The sequence below is a fragment of the Calonectris borealis genome, chromosome 15, assembly GCF_964195595.1.
Source record: "Calonectris borealis chromosome 15, bCalBor7.hap1.2, whole genome shotgun sequence".
NCBI classification, from domain to species: domain Eukaryota; kingdom Metazoa; phylum Chordata; class Aves; order Procellariiformes; family Procellariidae; genus Calonectris; species Calonectris borealis.
Genome location: NC_134326.1, coordinates 20,071,496 through 20,092,553, shown reverse-complemented (window position 1 = coordinate 20,092,553; position 21,058 = coordinate 20,071,496). Strand labels below are relative to the sequence as shown.

The 21,058-nt window shown below is 43.7% G+C and overlaps 1 protein-coding gene and 1 long non-coding RNA gene across 5 annotated transcripts in view; both read right to left on the bottom strand.

The window, feature by feature from the left end:
• The window catches only part of LOC142088833 (uncharacterized), a 45,822-nt gene extending 37,231 nt beyond the window's left edge, over positions 1-8,591 (bottom strand). The window contains exons 1-2 of the long non-coding RNA XR_012676028.1: positions 8,140-8,591; positions 7,560-7,696 (exon numbers count right to left, since the gene is read on the bottom strand). This is a non-coding gene — a long non-coding RNA (uncharacterized LOC142088833). The remainder of the gene's footprint in view (positions 1-7,559; positions 7,697-8,139) is intronic.
• Positions 8,592-11,375: 2,784 nt separating this feature from the next.
• The window catches only part of UBE2B (ubiquitin conjugating enzyme E2 B), a 12,033-nt gene continuing 2,350 nt past the window's right edge, over positions 11,376-21,058 (bottom strand). The window contains exons 1-6 of one of the 4 annotated variants that reach the window (XM_075164599.1): positions 19,898-20,050; positions 16,185-16,265; positions 15,427-15,452; positions 14,268-14,357; positions 12,755-12,843; positions 11,376-11,945 (exon numbers count right to left, since the gene is read on the bottom strand). In XM_075164599.1, the coding sequence (XP_075020700.1) occupies positions 11,817-11,945; positions 12,755-12,843; positions 14,268-14,357; positions 15,427-15,452; positions 16,185-16,265; positions 19,898-19,941 (459 nt within the window). In that variant the 5' untranslated portion in view covers positions 19,942-20,050 and the 3' untranslated portion in view covers positions 11,376-11,816. Of the gene's footprint in view, positions 11,946-12,754; positions 12,844-14,267; positions 14,358-15,426; positions 15,453-16,184; positions 16,266-19,897; positions 20,051-21,058 lie in introns of those variants that run through there. The other 3 variants (XM_075164597.1, XM_075164601.1, XM_075164600.1) reach the window with 3 other exon arrangements.

Genomic DNA, 21,058 nt, shown 5'->3' with positions numbered 1-21,058 from the left:
AGGGCCGGTTTCATGCCAGCTGCAGTAGGCAGGTTTATTGTACAGCCGTCTTTCTGCTACAGCCCGTGGACTCATTTTACGAAGGTCTCCAAGGAATGATTGTGGGGTTTCTAACTGGCAGCCTGAGCTCCGGAGTCCCCCCTTTTTTTAGGAGATAGCTAAAACACGACACCCTTCTACCAAATAACTGAAACAAACACAATCTCTTTGTTTTTAATTCAAGCTGATGGTGATGAGTTAGATGCAACCAGATTCTGTAATCATTAATGCCTCTTATGAAGAGAAGGTTACCGTATGTAAGTCCTATAACTCTAGTTTCCAGAACTGGTTGATAAGAGAGTATCTTCCAGTAAATAAACTGGACCAAATTAATTCCTAAATTATACCCTATAATAATGAGAGAAGACTGCTCTTGATGTAAAGGATACACAGCATCACTTTGTTCTTTCTCTGTAGAAACAAAACACACTCACTCAGGAACAGAAAGATAAAATTCAGCAGTGTCTGCATTGCTAAAATGTGCTGTATTTCAGGCTCTCATCAAAAGCCGCTTCTGTGGCATGTCCACGTGTTCCTACAATCAGGGCACTCTGAGACTATGCCAGCTACAAATTGTGTTTCGCTTGCAGCGCTGATGAGGAATCGTTTTCATAGCGAACCGAAGAGTGGCCCTGCCTGGAGCTCCTGCCTGAGCCTCTTCGTGCATCTATAAATAGCAAATCATCAGCTCACCTCCTCTGAGCTCATCACACACTCCCTTACTTCACCTCCTGCCTGTTTGTTGAAGCTGTCACCGTGACTCAGATCTCCCCTATCAGATTCCCTGTGCAGGGAGATTCCCCATACATTATATGGCATCGTGAAGCTATTAAGCTACTTAGGTTTATATCACCAAAGCTGCTTAGGTTTCTATCACCAGAAGTGATATGCTGTTGAAGAACCTGACATTTGAAGCAATGTAATTACAATTTAAGGTCTCAGAGCTCCAAACCACTTAAGTTAACAGAGAGGGTCTGCATCATTTTGACGACAACATTGAGTGAAAATAAAGTGTCAAAATCCCAGACAAATGTCATACACAAAAACAATGACAAACATAAAGCTATGACCGTGCAGGACTGCAACATTTCACTGATCCTCTTGCAAAATTCCCTACAATCTAAGCTACTGGGCATCAATCTCTTTCCACTACATCCAGCCGCTGCTTAACAAAAATATTATCTACACTGTAACAAAATGCTCTGTTATTCTTTGCTTAAGAAACACACTGATGAAGAAAGATGTTTCTCATTGTAATAGACTGTTAATTTTCAGACTTTATTGTAATTGCTGAAATGACTGTAAATTCAACACCAATCTAATCTAGCTTTCAAACTCCTATAATGGTATTACTCATGTATTCATCAAACACTGGATTGTTTGCACTAGAAATCTCCAGATAACCTGCTTACTCAGTGACACTAGAGATATCTGTCAGGCCCTAATATTTCATTTCCTGAATGAATGTTTCATAGACTCCATACTCTGAATGTGAAAAGACTAAAATATTCTTTTTATCATCTGTTTGAAATTTTTTCCTTTAAAAATGCATGCAGTCAGCAGTAAGACAATTAAGTTGGATAAACTGATATACAGAGATTTAATGACATTTTGTATTCTTTAAAGTGATGTAAAAACCAAAGAGTCTCGCTCTTCTCCTGCATACACCCGACCTCTGTTTGCCAGGTTTAGGGATGAAATGTCCCTGAAGATGCTGCCCAAATTTTCCATTCAAGCCAAGTGTTCATAGCTAGTCTTGATGCCATGGCTAGCTGGCAAATACCATACACTCAATGTCTGTGCAGTCCCACCCTTGAGATCCAGGGCAGATTTGAAGATTTGTACCCGTACGTGCCCAGCATTTCACCAACTAATATTGCTGAGAGTCCTGCCCTGCCCGTACCGAATTCAGAAACAAGAAGTCTCGTGATTGACCCAGAGGATCAGTTTCTCATAAAACAAAAATACTAGAAAATTCTGTATTTGTTAATTTAACACATCCAGGAATGCTGTGACATTAATACCTACAAAACAGCAAGGAAGGCCTAATCACAAGAGTTGTGAGTCCATCCTTCCTTAAGTGGACGTGCATCAGGAGAGCTAGAGAGCTAGGCTGTTTTTCACGTTGACCCTCCATAACTCTTACCTGCTTGGTAAGCAAATACAGTTTGCGGGAAAGAATAAAAACAAGCCGCAACTTAACTTGCAGTATTTTAGAATACTTTGAAGAATCCTTTTAAAAATATAGGACTTCAGGAAAATAGAGGTGGAGATCACCTGGTCTATGAAAACCGTATTGTGTAACCTGGTTTTGGAGCTGAAATGCACACTCTGAGGACAATTTGGCTTCTTACTTCAGGTGTGCATAACTCTGTAATTATATTTTGTTATGAAATGGATAAATTGCCAAACTTATCTATTTATTTATTACAATGTTTGATAGTTGATTAGCAACAGTGAGACCACTAGCTTTCTTGGGAGTAATTATAATTTTGCAATTTTCTTTCCTTCTGTGCCCGACTGTGTTCCCTGTCATCACCTGCCTTACACGAAGGCTGAAAGCCCTTTGGAATAAAGACACCACACTGGTTTTGTTTGTGTAGAGCCCGTAGCATGTAGGCTCCTGGCCATGACCAGGAGTCTGAGACATTATAATAATTCAAATACTAATATGCCAACAGAATCCAATGTCATACATTGAGAACTTGTTTCCATTCTGCTTTAAAACACCAGTAAGTAAGAATTTTACTTGTGGTGTTCCTTATTTTGTTATGTATTTTTATCAAGGGAGCCAGCTGCAACAAGTAGAACCCTGAGCTGGTTAAAGCTTATTTCAAGTTAATTTAAAATAATGCGCTCTCTCTCTAGACTCATACATCTTTACAAAGAAAATGGCAAGCAATCCAGAACATTCAAAGCATAATGACATTCAGATGTGTCTAGACATAAATAGTAACTTCTAAACCAAGAATTTGCCTCTGGAGTCTTTTCAGTAGGCCCTCAAATAAAAAATATTGTAAGGGAGACCATGATAGTATAATTTCTCTTTGTTTGAGGCAAGGATGGAGTGAATGTGTCATAAGGCACTAAGAAAGAACAAGAGAAATCTCAGTAAGCCAAAATGAAAGGACTTCATTATAAACAAAATTCTCACTCCATTTAAATCAACCATAAATCTGTTGACTTCAGTAGCCAAGGATTTCATGACACAGCTTCAACCAAAAACAATTTTCAGCACCATATTGTACAATTTGAGGCCTCGATTTTATCTTTTTCTGTAAATTACTATGGATCTTCATACACAAGAGCTGGAGGATCCGGCCACGTGCCTATCGCAGAGCCCCCACTCGAAGCCGTGGCTGGAGCAGGGCTCACCAGGGGCTTCCAACAACCCTTGAGCAATATCCCAAACTTCCAGAATGGAACAACTCTTTCTAAATGTGAGTATACTTCGGATTGGAATTTCACTGCTAACAAGTTAGTGTTTTGACAAATTTACATTACAGAATGCCCTCAAGAATAGCTGGCACACAACCTGCGGTAGGGAGGCACTAACACTACCTGGTAACAGAACCCAGTTGTACCACCACTGACCTCTCCCAAGCAGGAGACGTGGGAGACTGAAACCCTCTCCTCACATCCCGGTTTCCAGGGAAAGACACCAGCAACGAGTGAAAGAAGGAGAGCTCTGCCTTTGCCGCGCGGGTTATCACACTGCAACCACGCACACCCCCTTATCTAGAAACACAGCAAGCTGAAGCACATGAATCGCAACGCAAATACCTATCATTTCTCCCGGTTTATTTCTTTATATAGAAGAGCAAGCACACAAACAAAACTGGGAACAACAAATTGAGTTCTCCAGTCTACTCCTTTTCCCACTTAATAAAGGGTATGCTTTGCTACCACTTAATTCAATGGAAAAATTCCTTCAAGTCTCCATGGGAACAGCATTGGGTCTATAATACTTAACCGTAAGTACCAAATTCTATAAGCTTTGGCTGAAACTTTTTAGTGTCCTTTTAAAGATCTCTGTGGATAAAGAACTTCAGGCTCTGGAGTCAATAAAGTCAATGAAGCAGCTTTCACAGGCATCAAAAGTTCACTTTCAAACTTTTCTACAAAATAGTTACTGGAATTTGGGGAAAGCGAGCACAAAGAAAACACTGTAATAACTAACACAATGACCCTTTCAACAAGGAAAGCGAGCAGCCTTTTTAATGAAATTGGACTTAACGTACGTTTGGACCAGACAGTGAAAGGAAATCTCTCACCAGCACATCACAAGGCCAATAATGTGTAAACAGATAATAGCAAGAGCTGTGTGGTTCATAATTAATTCAAAAGAGATGGCATTTCTGACTTCTTCCCTGTTTTGGTCAGTCATTGAAGACAATTTGCCTCTCAGTCTGTGTGAAGTATCATATTTCAGAACTAAATCCTTCTATTCCCATCACAATAGCGATAACAAGAAGTAATAAAAATAACACTATTTACATTTACTGGACGTTGTACTTGTGTGGCAGAATTCTGGACAAAACCCTGAACCCATAATTGTCTCTTCACACCCAAATAAACTTAAAAATGAACAGAAATATAAATAATAAATAAAGGGTGATGATAATGAACAGTTATTAATAATCTGATGCTGAGACTGAGCAGTTCAAAGTTCAACTCAGCTTTGAAAAGAACGTGGACGTCTTCACTGATTTGTAAGCAAAGGTTTATCTAGGATAAAAACGAATGTGGGTCTCAGATGCTTGGGATGACCTTACTTTGACCAACTAGTTCCCCAATGGATATGTATTTGGGTTCCCCTTTGCGCCCGAGCCACAGGGGTGCGGGGAGGTGCAGCCGTGCCAGGTAGAGCCTCTGCTCGGGCGGTGGTATCCAGCTTTGCGGCTCCCCAGCTCAGCCTATGGTATGTGTACCAAATTGGCAGCTGTCAAAATTATTCAGCTTAGAAATGAATCAGACACGGCAGTTAATGACCCAAATTGAAAAACAAGGAAAGAAACACAAGATCTTTTCAGTTATACGGGTTGAGGAGGATTACCCCGTGCTACAGGTGGAGGCTTGGGTTGGTGAAGTCTACCCACCTTCAATGCTAACGGCCTCTACAGCGAGGCCTCTCATAAATCAGTCAGCACCATCATACCATAATACTGCCTTTATACTGTAGTTTGACCCAGCCCTGGCACATGTTTAAGGGCAAAAATAATTTATTTTATGACATCACTGAATTCCTGATTAAAACATCCACATACTGGGATTTTAAAACGCACTTTCTTTTACTAACGTTTTCACTAGCTCAGAAAATCCCACGCTACATGCTTTGACCACACCATAAAGAAAAAGGCTTCATTTTGGATGCTGAACAACATACGCTGTTTAAGAGTAGCATGTTTACTTTCTGGCAGGATACAGCTTTCACACAGACCAGCTCAGAAATATGACTCTGACACAAGCATTAAGAATGGATTCACGTAGCCATGGAGGCTGGAACATTACCATTAGTGGGACAGTACCAAATACAGAAGATACCCTGTCTTAAAAATCCTTATTTTCAGTGCAGAAACATGGGAGAATGACAAGAAACCTTTAGGGAATATTGCAAATAGCTTGTGATGCTAATTACAGTCATTATCAGAGAGTCTAAAAAGTTCTGCGTATTTTTTGTTCTCTGCTCATGGTAGCTGGAATATGAGACAAACTCAAGGTGCATAACAATGCTAAGCAAAAAAAACCACCCCAAACCCTAAACCCCATTTATTTTCAATACTACTACCCAATTATTTAAAGTTTCTACAATAATCAACTCAAAACGCCTCTCCTCTCCCATGTACATACACACACATAATCCAAGGTATATTCTTTTCTAAAATGACAACTTCTATCCTTTGAATGCACAGCAAAAGCAGAGCAGCATAGGGTTTTTAATGGGTTCTCTTCTTTGATTCTTACATACTTTTTTTTTTAGATTTAGCTCCTTTTTCCTTTGCCTCTTACACCATTCTTCTTTCAGTATGAAGAGATTTCTAGAGATTAGCTGTGAAAAAGACTCGTGTTCAAGAAAACTGTCCACATGCGTACAATAACACACAATTCTTCTTTGGTCTTCTAGTTTTTGACTGATTTTATCCCACAAGCTTTTATGAAATGAAAAGAGTGCCTCCTAAACTACTCACCTCTCTGGCTACCTGGTGTTCGTAAGGCTCAAAGGCTGGATCCAAACAAGGGTTTGTAACAGTGACTGGCGCAACATCTGAGTTTACACCTTCTAAAGACATCAGGTGCCCTGAGGAGCCATAAGCCATTGCTGGCATGGGCAGCGGGCAGCTGCCCGGAGCTGGGCAGAGCGTATATGCCGTATAGGAGAGTGCCTTAAATCCTGCGCGTCTCTGGTCTACGTGGACCAAAGCCAGTGTGTTCAAAACACAGGAGGAGGAGGCACCATCCTATTTTTCTACACTTACATAGCAGTCAGAGGCCTGAGTTTATTCCTTGCCTGAGGAATTTTGAACCCACTCCTCTTCCTTTCCAGGAGGATACTCCAATGCTACAGGGGGGGCACATGTATTCTGTACCCTGTTGAAGCTCTTCCATTAGAAAGATTAACAAAATCAGGGAGAGAAGGCCAGATAATTGTTTTATCCAGTGACTTAAATAACAAATTAAACAGAGTGTTGCAGCTGGGGCTGCTCACAAACGAATGCCTGCCCGCTCATCTGGAGTCTCTGGTCACTCGTTCCCACTTGCAGTCCAACCAGCCTCTTGTTCTTCCCTGCACCGTAGAGCCCCATCAAAAGGAGAGGTGGAGAACGCCGCCCTGCCAACTAGCACATTACAGCAGATTGTCTGTTGATTACATCTTTCCTCTTCCAAAATACAACTCTAAACAAATAAGGCATAGTATTTGCCTGGGACAGCTTCCACAAACAGTAAAATACTCAAATAAAAACACTAGGTAGGGGAGTTTGGCCGGATGAGAAGGCTCTTCCTCTCCTCTGTGTTTTTATATACATCAACAGCTGTTGTCACGGAATCTTGACTGTTAAACACAAAGTATTTAACTATCTGTCTACGTTATCCTACCTATTTTATTTTGAATAACTGAATGCCACTGTAGTGATCACAGAATCTTCCTTTCTTCCTGTAAATTTATTAGAGACCTCCTAATCTCTAAATATTTAAAGCTTTATTTGTTTGACACATCGAATTAATTGACTATTAATACAAAACCTCCCACAAAGAAGCGACACCACCTCAAGCTGTGATTTCTTTGCTCCTCACAGCCTAAGGCCTCGATTCTGCAATTACACACATTTATCTGTACTACGGCAAAGAATCCCAATGGGACGACTCACACTAGTGACGTTAATCACATTTGTGAAGATCTGAGTCCCGTAGTTTTGGCTTGGGACCATATTTGGATATCTTCAGGGAACCAAGATCTGAAGAAAGCAGCACCAGCAGTGCGGTGTTTGATGCTTCTTATGAATAACATTAGTACGACAAACCTGAAGGCGAAGGTGTTCTCGTACTTGAAACTCAGACTGGGGAATCACCAGGAATGGCTCACGCCTGCAGCCCTGCCACCAGCTTCCTCTTGACCTACACAAAACTGCTGTGGATCCGGATGCCTCCGTCTGTCCATCTGTAAAATCAGGTGAAAGACGTGCATATATAGCACTAAAGCACTGGGATGAATAAAAATGTCTCCAGAGTGATTTTAGATCTTTATACGGAATCCCATGAAAAAGAAGTGATTATGAACTGTTTTAATATCAATGAACCAAAGCCCCGTGAGAAGCTATAAAACCAAAATCTGTGTACCCATCAGTACTTCCTTAATTAATCTCTCTGTCCTACCAAGCTTAGTGTATTACATTTTCTAATTAATTAAAAGATCAAGCATCCCAGTACACTATTTAAGAAATTAACTGTACCACAAAGTTTATCGTGACTATACTGTGCTCTTGTGAATCTGCATACTTGAACTTTTTTGTCCTTAAACTTCATTGGACTCGTGTTCTTTGTAGCATCAAGAGGGAAACAACAGTATCTGCTTTCGTGCTGTCCCTTATCCACGCTCCTTACCCGTTGTTTTGGCAACAGAAAGCTCTTAGGACACCAGTCGCGCTGTGCGTTTTGGGCATTTTCACTCTCTCCTGAAGAACGGGTGGATTACCCCTGACTCGCAACACGGGTGCCAAGCCAGCACGAGCGCTGGTGAAACCCAGCCTGCGCTGTCCCCGGCCCATTTCTAAACGGGGCCTTCACAGGCGGTTTCTCCGAGGACAGCCCAGCTGTGCCATCGGTTATGGCAGCTCGTCTGACACCACCTCCCCGGGGACTTCCTGGGGCTTCCCCAGGCCGCCTCCACAGCTCGGCCTCGCACCGCTCCGGGCTCGGGCCCGACTGACACCGGGGTGGAGGTACGGCCGCCCCGCAGGTAAGGCACGAAGGGCCGCACGGGGGCTGTGCAGGCCCGGCTCCCCGGCGCCGCGGCCCTGAGGGGAGCACGCAGGCCTCGGGCGCGGCCCACAGCTCCCCTCAGCCCGGGCGCGGCTGCGCGCAGCGCGCCTGCGCGGCCCGGCCCCGCTCCTCCAGGGCAGACGAGGCGCGGGGCAGAGCGGCGAGGCAGGCGGAGGCCTTCCGGTCGCTGTGGAGCCCGGCTCCGGCGGCGGGACGGGCGGGCCCGGCGCTCGCCAGGCCGGGAGAAGCGGGGCTGAGGCAGCGCGGCTGCCCCAGGGGAAGGTGCTTTCTCCCGCCCTCGGCGCGCACTGAACCGCCGCGGCGGCGAAGGGCCCGTCCCCGGGGAGCCCCGCGGCCTGCAGACGGCAGGGCTGTCGGTCACTAAATAACGGCTCCGAGCTGCGATTCCGAGCAGGAGGGTTAATAACGGCACAGGCAAGAGGATCCGTCGGCGAGCTGCGCTCCCGGGCAGCTCACAGCCGGGAGGACCGGCCCAGCGCAGGCACCTTTCCACCTCAGGAGGCCTGAAGGGAAAGGAGGATGGATGGCAGGGGCCAGGGAGCGCAAGAAATCGCACCCGCCTGAACGATCGGTAAAAATAAACCGGCCGGTGATGTTTTCACACAGGCGTGCAGAGGCTTCAGGAGGAGTCCGAGTGCCGCTTGGCGAGACGGCCTTCCTGAGCAGCCAGCGTCAGCGAGGCACCCGAGGAAAGAGCAAAGCCCGGCACACCGTGTTAAGTCAGGCTTAGCTGTAAATTATGTTCTTTTGCACCGTAATCAATGGGCTCGTTTTGCCTGGTAATCAAATTGTTTCTCTTACCGAGTTTTAACAGATTTTAATCTATACTCCGTGATTATTTTTAACATATGCTTTGGGAGGGCTTGCGGAAGTTGCCAATCCTTTTTCCCCCCTCGCAGCTCTCGGGTGGGACGCTGCTCGCTCGAGGACTCCCGCCTCAACAAACGCCAGTTCCTCTACACCAGCATCTACCCACAGGTCATCATCAAAAACCTGGATGCTCACCATCGGGCTCTTCACAAATTCCACAGTGGTCACACAGCGTGAACACGTCAAACAAGGGAACGTCCCTCCCCACCGTACACCAGGAATAACAATAGCTACCTTTGTCTGTGGGACAGCAGGACGTGTTCCACCCAGACCAGCTACTGAGTGTAGGCTCCAAACCCTGCCTACAACAGAGAATGCTCTTATGCCTTCAAATGTGCACGTGTGCCTATATATTGTGGGTCCCTGCCCAGGCACCGGCACTCTGAACTTGCAGCACTGATCACTAATTAAATGTCCTTCTGCCCCAATTATGTTTCTCGGACATACACTGCCTCCAACCCAGATAGATAAAAACATTTTCTGAGCTTCACCAATCTATAACTAGGCTAAACTGGCTGTTCAGAAATAATCAAATTAATGTGAACTCTAATGAATGGCAAATCTCATCTCACACACATGTCAAATGAACAAAAATAAATACTGAAACAGGAGGCAGAATTTAAAAAAAAATCTTCAAAGTTTAGACTAATTCGTAGAAACAGGAAGCTTTTCTGTATTATATTTGCGAACAAACATCTTTGCATGGATGCTGCTTTAAGCTATGTAACACCGCTTTGCTAGTGTTCTGTAATTTCACCACAGTCGAAAGGCAAATTGGATCCTTTGGGGTTTCTGTTAATAATTAGACATAGATGGGAGAATTTTTAAACACAAATCCACTGACTCAAGGAAAGCAAACTGACTTATCAAGACTGTAGTTTAGTATTACTTAGCACTAATGTTTCTGAGCCTTTACAGTTCTCTAACAATTCTTATCTAAGGTAGAATAGTTTTGCTCCACAAGCAGCTAACACAGAACAGTTTGACTAGCATTCCGATTGCTGTTTCTAACCTTAATAGTGCTGCTCCTATAAATTACAAAGCAACTTTATGAGCAGGTATGAGGTGTAAATTGATATTCCTGTTTCACTGCATTAACTTTTAGTAATGACCATTGCAAATAAACAACATTTTCTCTTCCACTGTTTTCCAGGCAACACTGAGCTGTATTTTGGTATGGGATTTGGGGGTTTTAATACACATGTAATGCTGGTTGGAATTATGACAAAGGGATTACAATTTTGCTGCTGGGAGAGAAAAAAAGGCCTAATTCTTTAGTGTAGTCATCCAGCCTGGTTTACAGAATACAGTAAGAAACTACCACATCGACATTTAAAACAACAAAACCAAACTTCTTTAAAACTGGCAATTTAAGAAGATGGGGAACCTCTGTGATACAGACACGAGACCTGGCCATGTACTGCACAGCCAAGTTCCAAAGAACAACTACATTAAATCTGCAGGCATGTTTTCTTCTGTTGATTAATTTTTTCCCTACCCCCAAGGGAAACTAATGGGACACCTCTTTAGTTATTAGAAGATATTCAAAACTATATTACAGTATCAGTATGTGAATATAGGACAGATTTAGATGACAACATTTTACATCTTGGTAAAATACAATCTCCCCGAAAAAGAAAAGTTGTTAGAATACATTATCATCAAGCCTGGTCATCCAGGTTCTGTTTGCAACTCTGCCGCTGGTTTAAAGTGGGACTTCTAGCAAAATAGTTACATCTGTTTCCCCATTTGTAAGTTGGGGGGTACCAATACTTCTCTTCCTCATACAACTGAGGATGCACAGGATCAAGGTAAGCTCTGGTGCAGAAGCAGAGACATCCAGTGAAGACAGTTACATCATGGATTAACTCTTCTCTTTGTAAAGTGCATGGTATAATTGGCATGTACCAAAAGGAAAAATGGACTAAAAATGAGCCCTTTGGAAGAGATACAGAGTGAGAGCAGAATGTCTTGCACTAAGGTTATGTATTTAACAGTTTTACATGAAATATTTATATATAAAAACTTTGTTAAGTGCTTTTCTCCAATTTAAAAATCTAAAGAATTCAAAAATAAGGCATTCAATATTTGAAAAAGTACAGATTTACAAAATGTGTATATTCTCTCATGAAAACTCCACACCAACATTATACACTTGGAAAAAAAATACAAACAGGATATATTACAAATTTATGTAGCAATAACTTAGTTCATACCATGCAATAAAAAGTACGTTAATCAAGATACACAAGCTTTTAAGTTTCCTAAACTGGAGGGCTTAATTTTGTTTGCAAATGAGTTTTTATGCAAATTCTTAGAACTGTGGCACTTGAAATTTCTGGTAGCCTTTCTATTGAGAGTTAAATTGTACATAATGATTATGAGGATGGAGAGTAACAAAGCAGCTGTTACGAATCATTCCAACTTTGTTCGACAATAGCTGAAACTCTTTTCTCATATTCACGTTTGTTCTCCTGATAGAGTTGTGCCGCCTGACTGTTTGCTGGACTGTTTGGATTAGGTTCATCAAGCAGAGACTGTAAAAAGGGGAAAACAAAACATGAGACAAATCAACACAGTTTAAATCAGGGAAAAATCAACTTACAGCTTTCAAATTACATGTGTTTCAGGAGGCAGACATGACTCAGAAGAGCCCGATTGGAAAAAAAAAAGGTTAAACTCATGGTTGGGCATCCATAATTACACTACTGAACCTCAAATTATACACTGCATAAGCATTAGCACTGTGTACATTCTAGATTCACAAACCTAACAGACACACGGTCATTTGTGCCAGTTAGCAGTATGATGCTAATTGATTATTTGGTAATTACACTACTATTGTCATTCAGGACTAAAGAGGGGCTTAAGATGCCTCCTACAAAACTTCACTGTAGAAAAATAAAAACAATCACACAGGAGAAAAGAAAATGCACATTTTTCCTGTGCCAGGCCACTTTTACTTATTCCAAGTGAAGTAGGTTTCAGCAGTATTGTCTCCTTGAGGACTTCGTAGGGCAAGGCTTCACAATGAAGTTTAGTGTTTCAAACGCTAGGAAAATTTCCACACCTGATGTCCTATCTTGACTAAAAACAGTTAAAGAGGAATCCAAATCAGTAACTATTTTCCTGTAAAAAAAGTCTAATGGCAGTTTTGTAGTTCAAAATTAGTAATTACATAGGTCAGCACCTTAGCCTTTATTTGATCTAAAAAGCTACTACTTAGCTCACAAGTATTTGAAGTCCCCCCTTGATAGGATATCTCCTAGCCACATCACGGAGCTGTGTATTCTGGAATAGAGACCAACAACAACATAATTATTTGCTAAAATAGATGTAAAGTTACCTGAATTGAAGTTAAAATAGATGAAACATCATATGTTGGACTCCAGCGATTCTGAAGAATATCTAAACATATGCTACCATCCGCATAAACTGTAAATACAACATAGAAATCATTTAGAAACGGTCAGATTTATTTTATAGTTTGTTCATTACAAACTGTTCAAGGCAGAGTTACTCTTCCAATTCAGACTGCGCTTAAATGAATGCTTTAGGAAAGAGGACAGCAGTTACGTCTCACATTTTTCTGTAGTCTGGCATCTTGTATTTTGAAGGAGACATATTACTGGAAGTAACAGAACACTTAAGAGGAAAAGAAGGAAGGTGTAAAGGTTATGGCATTAGCACAGGAACTGGCAGACTTGGTTTGCTCCTTTTGTGTGACTGGCCCAGATACACAGAGAGGTGAGGCCTCCCAGAGAGCAGTGAGACACGTACTGCAGGAGTGGAATCCACTGCACCAGCCAGGCATCTCACAGTCTGAATGGACTCACGCATGAATGGAGGGAGTTCTTGCCCTGTTTTCACATACTCTGCACTCACTACGAGAGACACTAAGGCGGACAATAGAAAATACTGAAAAGCATGCCTGAAATCCTACTTCTGTCTGGATAACTATCAGTAGTCTTTAATATAAAAGTCTGTATGAAACGGAGATCGGCCAAACGCCTACACCCTGTTCTTCTAGCTTGTTCATGTCAATGAAAAGCAACAAATCACAAAAACCCTGCCAGAGGCATACTGGCCTGCATGTTATGTGACAGATGAATGCTTAGACAGCACTGTCTAAAAAGTCACAGAAATAAAGCCAAGGTCGCCTCTGTTCAAGGAGGGCTGAAGCTACAAGAAATGCTGTAATGGGCTCATGCTTCAACCCTCAAATTGAATCTATCCCCCCCTTCGCTACAGAGGGGCTTGGAAAAGCAAAAGGCATGGTTTGTGTTTTCTGCATGCAAGAATAACTGGATAAAACCTATCCAGTGCTGGAGCAGGAACCATGGCACTCTCTTATAATGCTGCCGTCATCACTGAGTGAGGGTCAGCCTCCTCCTCTGCGCTCCCCTATGACTGTGCTAGTACCGGTTGGTACAGTGAACCAAACGAAGGCAGGGGCTTGCCTGAAATCTCACCTGACAGAAATAAGTAACGTTTGGCTCAACCAGTTCCCCACTCCAATTCACGATATGGCTGCACATACACGATTGCTGTTAAATGGAAGGGGGCAGGAATCTGCAACCAGAATTGCCTCTTTAAGCCAACCTAAGTGCAGCTGCTGCTGAAAATGCTCACAGGGTTTGCTGCTGAAGCTATATATTGATTAGAAAGAGGCAGATAGCTGCTTCTTAATAGCATAATAATTCTTAATTTTTATCAAGCAGTTGCTGTCCTAGACATCTACTTAGGCGGTGGCAATGAAGAGAGATGGAGAGCTGTTAAGCATTCTGGAGCTTGGCAGAATACATGACCACACCATGATATTTAATGGGGATATGGCTAAATAAAAATTATTTACTTACCATTTGGATGGAACATTTTTGATAAAAACCTTACAGTTGGAGGCTTATTTGGATATTCTTCTGAAAATTCTATTACTAGTTTAAAAGTACCTGTCCAAACACACATAAATACAATCAGATAACTAACAACAAAAGAACACCTCCAGGAACATATACAACATAAGTTAATTTATGTGCTCCATGATCAGTACTTCTTCTCACCATTATATAAACAAACAACACTGAGCCTGATTTCTTTTCATAAATTCCAAGTGATAATGGAACTATGGAACTATTACTTAGTGGTAGTAATAAAACCAGCAGCAGCAGCTAGGTAGAAGCTTGGAGACTCGCTGTGTACATGGCAAAGGCAGCTAGATCCAACATCAATTATCCCACTGCCCTCCCCTTTTTCTGTGACCCAACGTGCCAGTTCCATGGACTTTGGTGACTTTAAGGTGTTTCATTAAGAAGGCACTGTGGTGCCAGCAAAGAAACACTGGAATTTCATAATCAGCAATCTCAGTCTTTGGAGCTCATGACTGATTCACTGAAAACCTTTATTATGGATCAGCGAATAATTTACTGTAACTCCTCCAACCCAACACAGAGAAAAACCCATCTGCTGCCGATTACTGCAATAATACTATAATTATTAAACTCATTATTCCTCATATGCCTCAGGGAGGTTCATTACACACCAACTTTCATGTTTATGTACAAATTCGGTATTCCCTCCCCCTCACCGAGTTCTATATTCAGAACAATTCAAGATTTTTCACCTGTTCTTCATTAGGAGAACAGAGATGAATCAAACATGCCACAAAGATGAAACCAGAAAAGCACACTGTCTTGTTGAGCTTAGCCATGGAGATGTGAAAACACATCTGGCAGCATTAGACCAACTTCCCCCACTAAAAGCTCTAGTGTATGTGTATAAACAAGTCTTGATATAAGCACTGCTTCATAGCTTTTTAACTAACCATCAACCACTACGACAAGAGACTGCTTACATCAAAATACATATTTTTATAGCCAACAAGACCTTACTCCTTCACTTGCTTGCTTAGTTTGTTCCAAATTACATACAGATAACATCTATTATTTTTGCAAAGCAGAACAATGTTAATACTGGCAATATTTGTAAGAATGACAGAGGATATAAAAGTTAGCGGCTTACCATCTTCAAAAGGTGTCCCTTCTGGCCTGAAAGGTTTTAAAAATAAACTCCAGTTAAAAGAAGTTATTACCTACTTCTAAACAGGCACAATAAATTGATATCTTCTTCCTCATCCTCCCCAAGATATAGGTAGAGGCAGTAATTTAAATATTTAGAGAAGTATCCAGAGGCAACCTCTGGGAGCTTTGTCATATTTAAGACACTTTCCCATAGTCAATCTGCTAGTCGAGATACCTACTTTATCATCATCCCAAACAATACATATGCCATTACGTGACTAGATTGGAATTAATGAGCAAATTACTAGCAAGCATGCTTCAGTTTTATGAAAGGATACTAAGCCAGTTCCTGTTCTATAGGATATGTAATGTAACTTCCTAGACAGAACCTGTACCTCGTTCTACTGGGAATCAATCCAATACATCTGGATTTAATGGCCGAGAACATGCGGCTCTTATGTACTTTAAAGAGGAAGCCTGCTTTTTCATAACCCAACTCCTACACATTCTAACCCATTTATTAAGCCATATGCAAGCTTTATTCAACAAAAAAAGATGAACCAATTTTAAATTTTTCTTTCCTATGCATTCTATATTACCCCCCAAAACAGATTTTTACCGCAACAGCACATTTGGCCATTTTTCTAAGTTTCCTGACTTTAGGTACATAAAAGAAGAGAATAATTGTAAAAACAAAACCCAGGTTTTGTTATATTTAGCCCTTTGATATAGAATTTTATAGTGATCAAAAACTCTTACCCAAATATAACTGCATTCCATTGCATTATATTATTCTCAGATGGTGCACCACTGACACCCACAGGAGGGTCTTCTTGCAATCTAAGAATTACAAATATAGAATGACAAGCCTTATATAAATGAAACACTTCCACCTGCAAGTATAATTTAACAGTAATATCCAGATTTTGTAAATTTTTTCTCATTCCAAATCAGAGAATACACAAAGCATTATGTGCAGATTATCAATACTCCAAAAGACAAACGTACAAGACAATGCACATCAAGATTTTCTCATTTATTACATCAACACACTACAACAGCCCAACAGGTTAGATTAAGTGTGCAGGTAGGAAAGCATTAACTGTAAGAATAATTTAAAGCACCACATACAGCTGGGATTTACGGTACTACATAGTGAACTATGAAAGAGCAATTGCTGCTGGCTGCCACAATGAAGAAGAGAACAAATTGCAGCCACAAACAGGAGCTGAAAACCAGCCAGTGACACTTACACAGCACACTTGCTGGGACTAAGTGCAAGGGACTGTCAGTGGAGCTTTTCCTGCGTTCCCAGATCTGTGTGCGCGATGCGGCTAAATTTGGTATAAGCCTATTTTGACTGCAAGCTGATTGCTTCAAAAGGGAGCGTGTACTGCTCCCTCTTACCAGTTCAACAAATGTGTTTATCTCTGAAGTAATCATGGAAGTATTTTAAATTCTTTTCAGTTCCTTAATCCTTGGACTGTTAAAAAGCACGTTACTTACTGAAAGCCACATAAACTTGGACCAGACAGAAATATATATCGCAGCCAAAGAACAGCATCCAGATACTCTCCTTCTGCCCATCCTTATGTATAGCAATGTTTCTGCTCAAGGGTCACATAAGACCCTGAACAACGTAAACCAGAAAGCCCCAATCGCCTGATGAGCAATTTGCCTGATCAAACCCCTTCAGTGACAGCTCCTACCCACCCTGCCTATTCAGCCTCTTCAGTTATGCAAGAATAAAGAAAACACAGTGACTGCCCCTGCTTCAAAGGCAATTCTTTAGTGTTAACATGAGGTTTGACCACATCACAGTACACTTACGAACAAGTTGCCACCAAAAGCCCTGCAGACCAAGGGACAAATTCTAACTAAATGTCAGTGTGTAAATGCAGATTTATTCAGAGCTGACACTGGTATACAGCCAGTAACTTCTGCACTTGCACTGCCTAATAAAACGGCATGTGTGTGTAGAAGCTGAGCAATGGTGTTGCCCTACAGAGACAGCCCAGAAGCAGGGCTCACTCCGGTTGCAGCGCAGATCCCCTCTGAACTCTGTATTTACATCCTTGCTCTCCGAACACACGCAGTTCAGGCAGCTTAGTATCAATAGCATAAACCACCTACTATTTTGGTCAGGGAGAGCAGGAACAGCACTTCTTCCTATGGGACAGCCAGGCTGCACGCCAACAATAATGCCTAAGCATTCAGCCTGACCAATGCTTTGAATTTTAGATCAATTTAAAAGTTCATGTGCACCCTACTGTCAAAGGGTCTAAATACAGAAAGGTTGTGGCAAGGACTGGACATTAGACTAATCCAAAAAGCACCTTGAAGTCTTAAACAGCTAGGGAAAATGTAGTATCTGTAACACCTTTTTAACAGCAAAGCCAAAAAAAAGTAACTAACGTATTTTTCTGTTGGTTTAGTCAAACAAATTAGAGGAAATACAAAATTTGTTGAACTGTTCTCTCTTCACTGCTCTTGACAATCACAGTATGCAAAAGGAATTTATATTTAACGAAGTGAATCAGAGTTCACAATATACGGTCTGATTTTTCAGTATGAGGTACAAGTAACAAGTAACTGCTTTTTCAGTATGAGCTACAATATAACTTATGGTAGGAAAAAGAAGAGTAAAAAAAAACTGACACAAAAAAGTTGCGTAAGTTTTGGGGTATTAAAGTTGTCATATACTTGATAAATAAATTTTATTTACTTTGTGTTTAATTGGTTATACTTTTCCACAGCTTTAAAGTCTTCTCTCCACCTTAAATTTCAAAATTATTAAACCAGTCCTTCTAAGATTATAAAATAAAAAAAACCATGTCTGATTGCAATCCTGAAAAATTGCTTAGTTCCTCAGCCTGAAAAAATCACTGGTTCATGTCATCTGTGTAACCGAATACAATAAAAAAGACCGAATATCCTGTTTTGATTTGAACAGGAATCAATCAACACCCACTTGGCAAACACCAACACCCAAGTATAACAGAAGAGGTAGGCTCCACATCTCAAAAACGTCCAACTTTTTGTAGATTCACCAATCAGGCTTTTACCACTGTAGCTTTACATGCAGTCACGGAAAGCAACTACAATACGCGTCAACTGCTTACTGATGTATTTTCAGGTACTGGTATAACATAGCCACGCTAAAAAAAGAGACGCTATCAAAGCTGACTCACCCCAACAACTTATGAGTGACTCCAGTCCAGCGAAATCATACAACATATTGCAAAGCCTACAAAAGAACCCCCCATCTTTTTCCACACACTCTGTTGTAAGTGTGTTTACATGTCAGACTGGAAATAAATTATTCTAGAGCCTGTGGTTCAGTCATTAACATTTAAAAGAGTGCAACTAATAACTGCTTCTTTAGCAGTTTGTATATATTATACAAAAGATTCCTCATGATTGAAAACTTTAGACAGAGTAGCATGCGCATAAAAACATTAAAGGGCATTTTGTTTTTTATTGCATACAGACAAATGAAGCATTTGCTAATTCTTTGTGCTTCGTTTCTGGATGTCCACCCCAAATACTTATTTTCAGAGAGACCATCAACCCAACAAGCCTCAAACACATCTAAAGTCTGCCTGGTCTCTTCAGAAAACCGGGCCAAACACCCTCCGTATTCAAAAGCCCGTGCGAGGAGGCGGGGGTGCGGGACGCACGGCACAAACAGTCAGCCTCAGCCAGCTCCGCACCGCCGGGCCCTGCTAGGGCAAGGGCCCCTGAGAGGTCCTCACACCTAACCCCGACGGCTGACAGGCCACCGCCACCGGCGCACCTCCCGCCGACTAACCCCACCGCACCGCCCCCGCTCCCCCCGGCCACTCCCGGGGGGGTCCCGCCAGCCGGGCCTTTCCCAGGCAGGCGGGGAGGCCGGGGGCTGCCCTCGTTTCGGAGGCACCGCTTCAACTTTTATCCTCAGACGCCCCCAGCCGTCGGCGCAGCGGCGAGGCGGGCGGCTGGGGCGCCCAGCACGAACAAAGCCGGCCCTGCCCGGCGGGACCCCCCTGCTCGCCCCCGGCAGGCGCGGCCTCCCGGAGGGCTCCCCCACCCGAGGGGGACGGGCGAAGCCGCTGGCTCGCAGCGCGCCCCTGCCCCGCCGCCCGGCGGCACCCACCGGGACAGGACCCGGGGGACGGGGGCTCCGCGCCAGCTCCCGTCCCCGCCACAAAGGAGCGGGGCCGGAGGGACGGCCCGGGACACGCCGCCCCGCGCAGCCCGCTGCGGCTCCTCCCCGTGCCGCTGCCCGCGGGCACGGCCGCCTCCCCTCGCCGGGGCAGCCCGGCAGTGGGAGCCCGAGCCCCGGCCCCGCAAACGGCCGGGTCAGGCCCGCAGCCGGGCGGCTCTGCCCGAGTAGCGGCGGCGCTTCCCCTGCTGCGAGGCCGGCCCTGTCCCCCGGGCGGGGTGCCCGCTCCCCGCAGGGCGGCCGGCGGCGCGGCCGGGGTCCCGCTCACCTCTTGAAGTCGCGCATCAGCCTCCGCCGCGCCGGGGTGGACATGATCGCCGCGGGGAAAGAGTCCGCGGCCGCGGCGCCGCCTCCCTGCGCCGCCTGCACAAACAACCCGCAATGGCGTCTCCCTCCGCGGGGGGCGGGCCGCGCCGCTGGGCCGGCCGACGTCGCGGGCGGCGGGGGGGGCTCGGCCCGGCCCACCCCAACGCGGGGGGAGGCGCCTGCGCGCAGCTCCGCGCCCGCGGAGCCCCCGAGGGCTACCCCGCGCTACCTCCGCGCTTAGAAGCGTTTTGGAAGAGCCAGCGGGAAAAGGCTGCAGGATTGGACCCTGTAGTGCCCGGCTCCGCGAGTCTGTCACCAGAACTGCCTCAGCCCCGTGGGAGATACTGTTTTCATCCAAAAAAAAAAAAAAAAGCTAGCTTTGTTTTTTAAAATTACAGTTTTGGGCTTGAACAAAGCAGCTTTTAGCAGGGGAAGAACAGCAAGCTCTGCTTTTAATTTGGAGCTGCTGAAGAGACTTGAGGTGGCTCAAGGAGTCGGGGTACCCGCAGCATGGATGCAGCCGAGGGCAGGCAGGGTCTGTAAGGACACCGGGGGGGCCGAGGGAGGGAACAGCAAATTTAAACTACATGACAGCACTGGCATAAGAACAAGGGGATATAGTCAGAAATCATCTCAGAAAAATATTTGTGCCCAACTGGCTTATGGTCTGAAGCGAGGCAGTGGGGAACCAGGGAAGGGATGCTACCTTCCCGTGTTAACCCCATTGCTCCAACAGACTCCAGCGGATCGCTTTGAAGTCGTGACCTAATTCTTAGGTGGAGCCTTAGAAGCTGGCCCCAGAACTTGGATTTGTGTGATTGCATGTGCCTCCTTGCTTTTCTTTCCGATGATTTTAAGGAGGTCAAAACATCATGAGACTCATAATGAAGTGACAGAAATAAACACTGTCTTCACCCTCTGCCCATTTGTTTTGCCTCTAGCTATCCATGTGCTCCAAGAGCATCGATCCTGGGTTTAATATAGCACACAGCTAGTAACTGCGTTTTAACGAAGTCCGTGCCAAACCCGCGCTGCAGCAGCTCCGCTGACACAGGCTGCTTTAGACGCAGACTGACCTGATCCGGTACCTCACGCAGTTCAGGATTTTACCTTGCAAGGACTT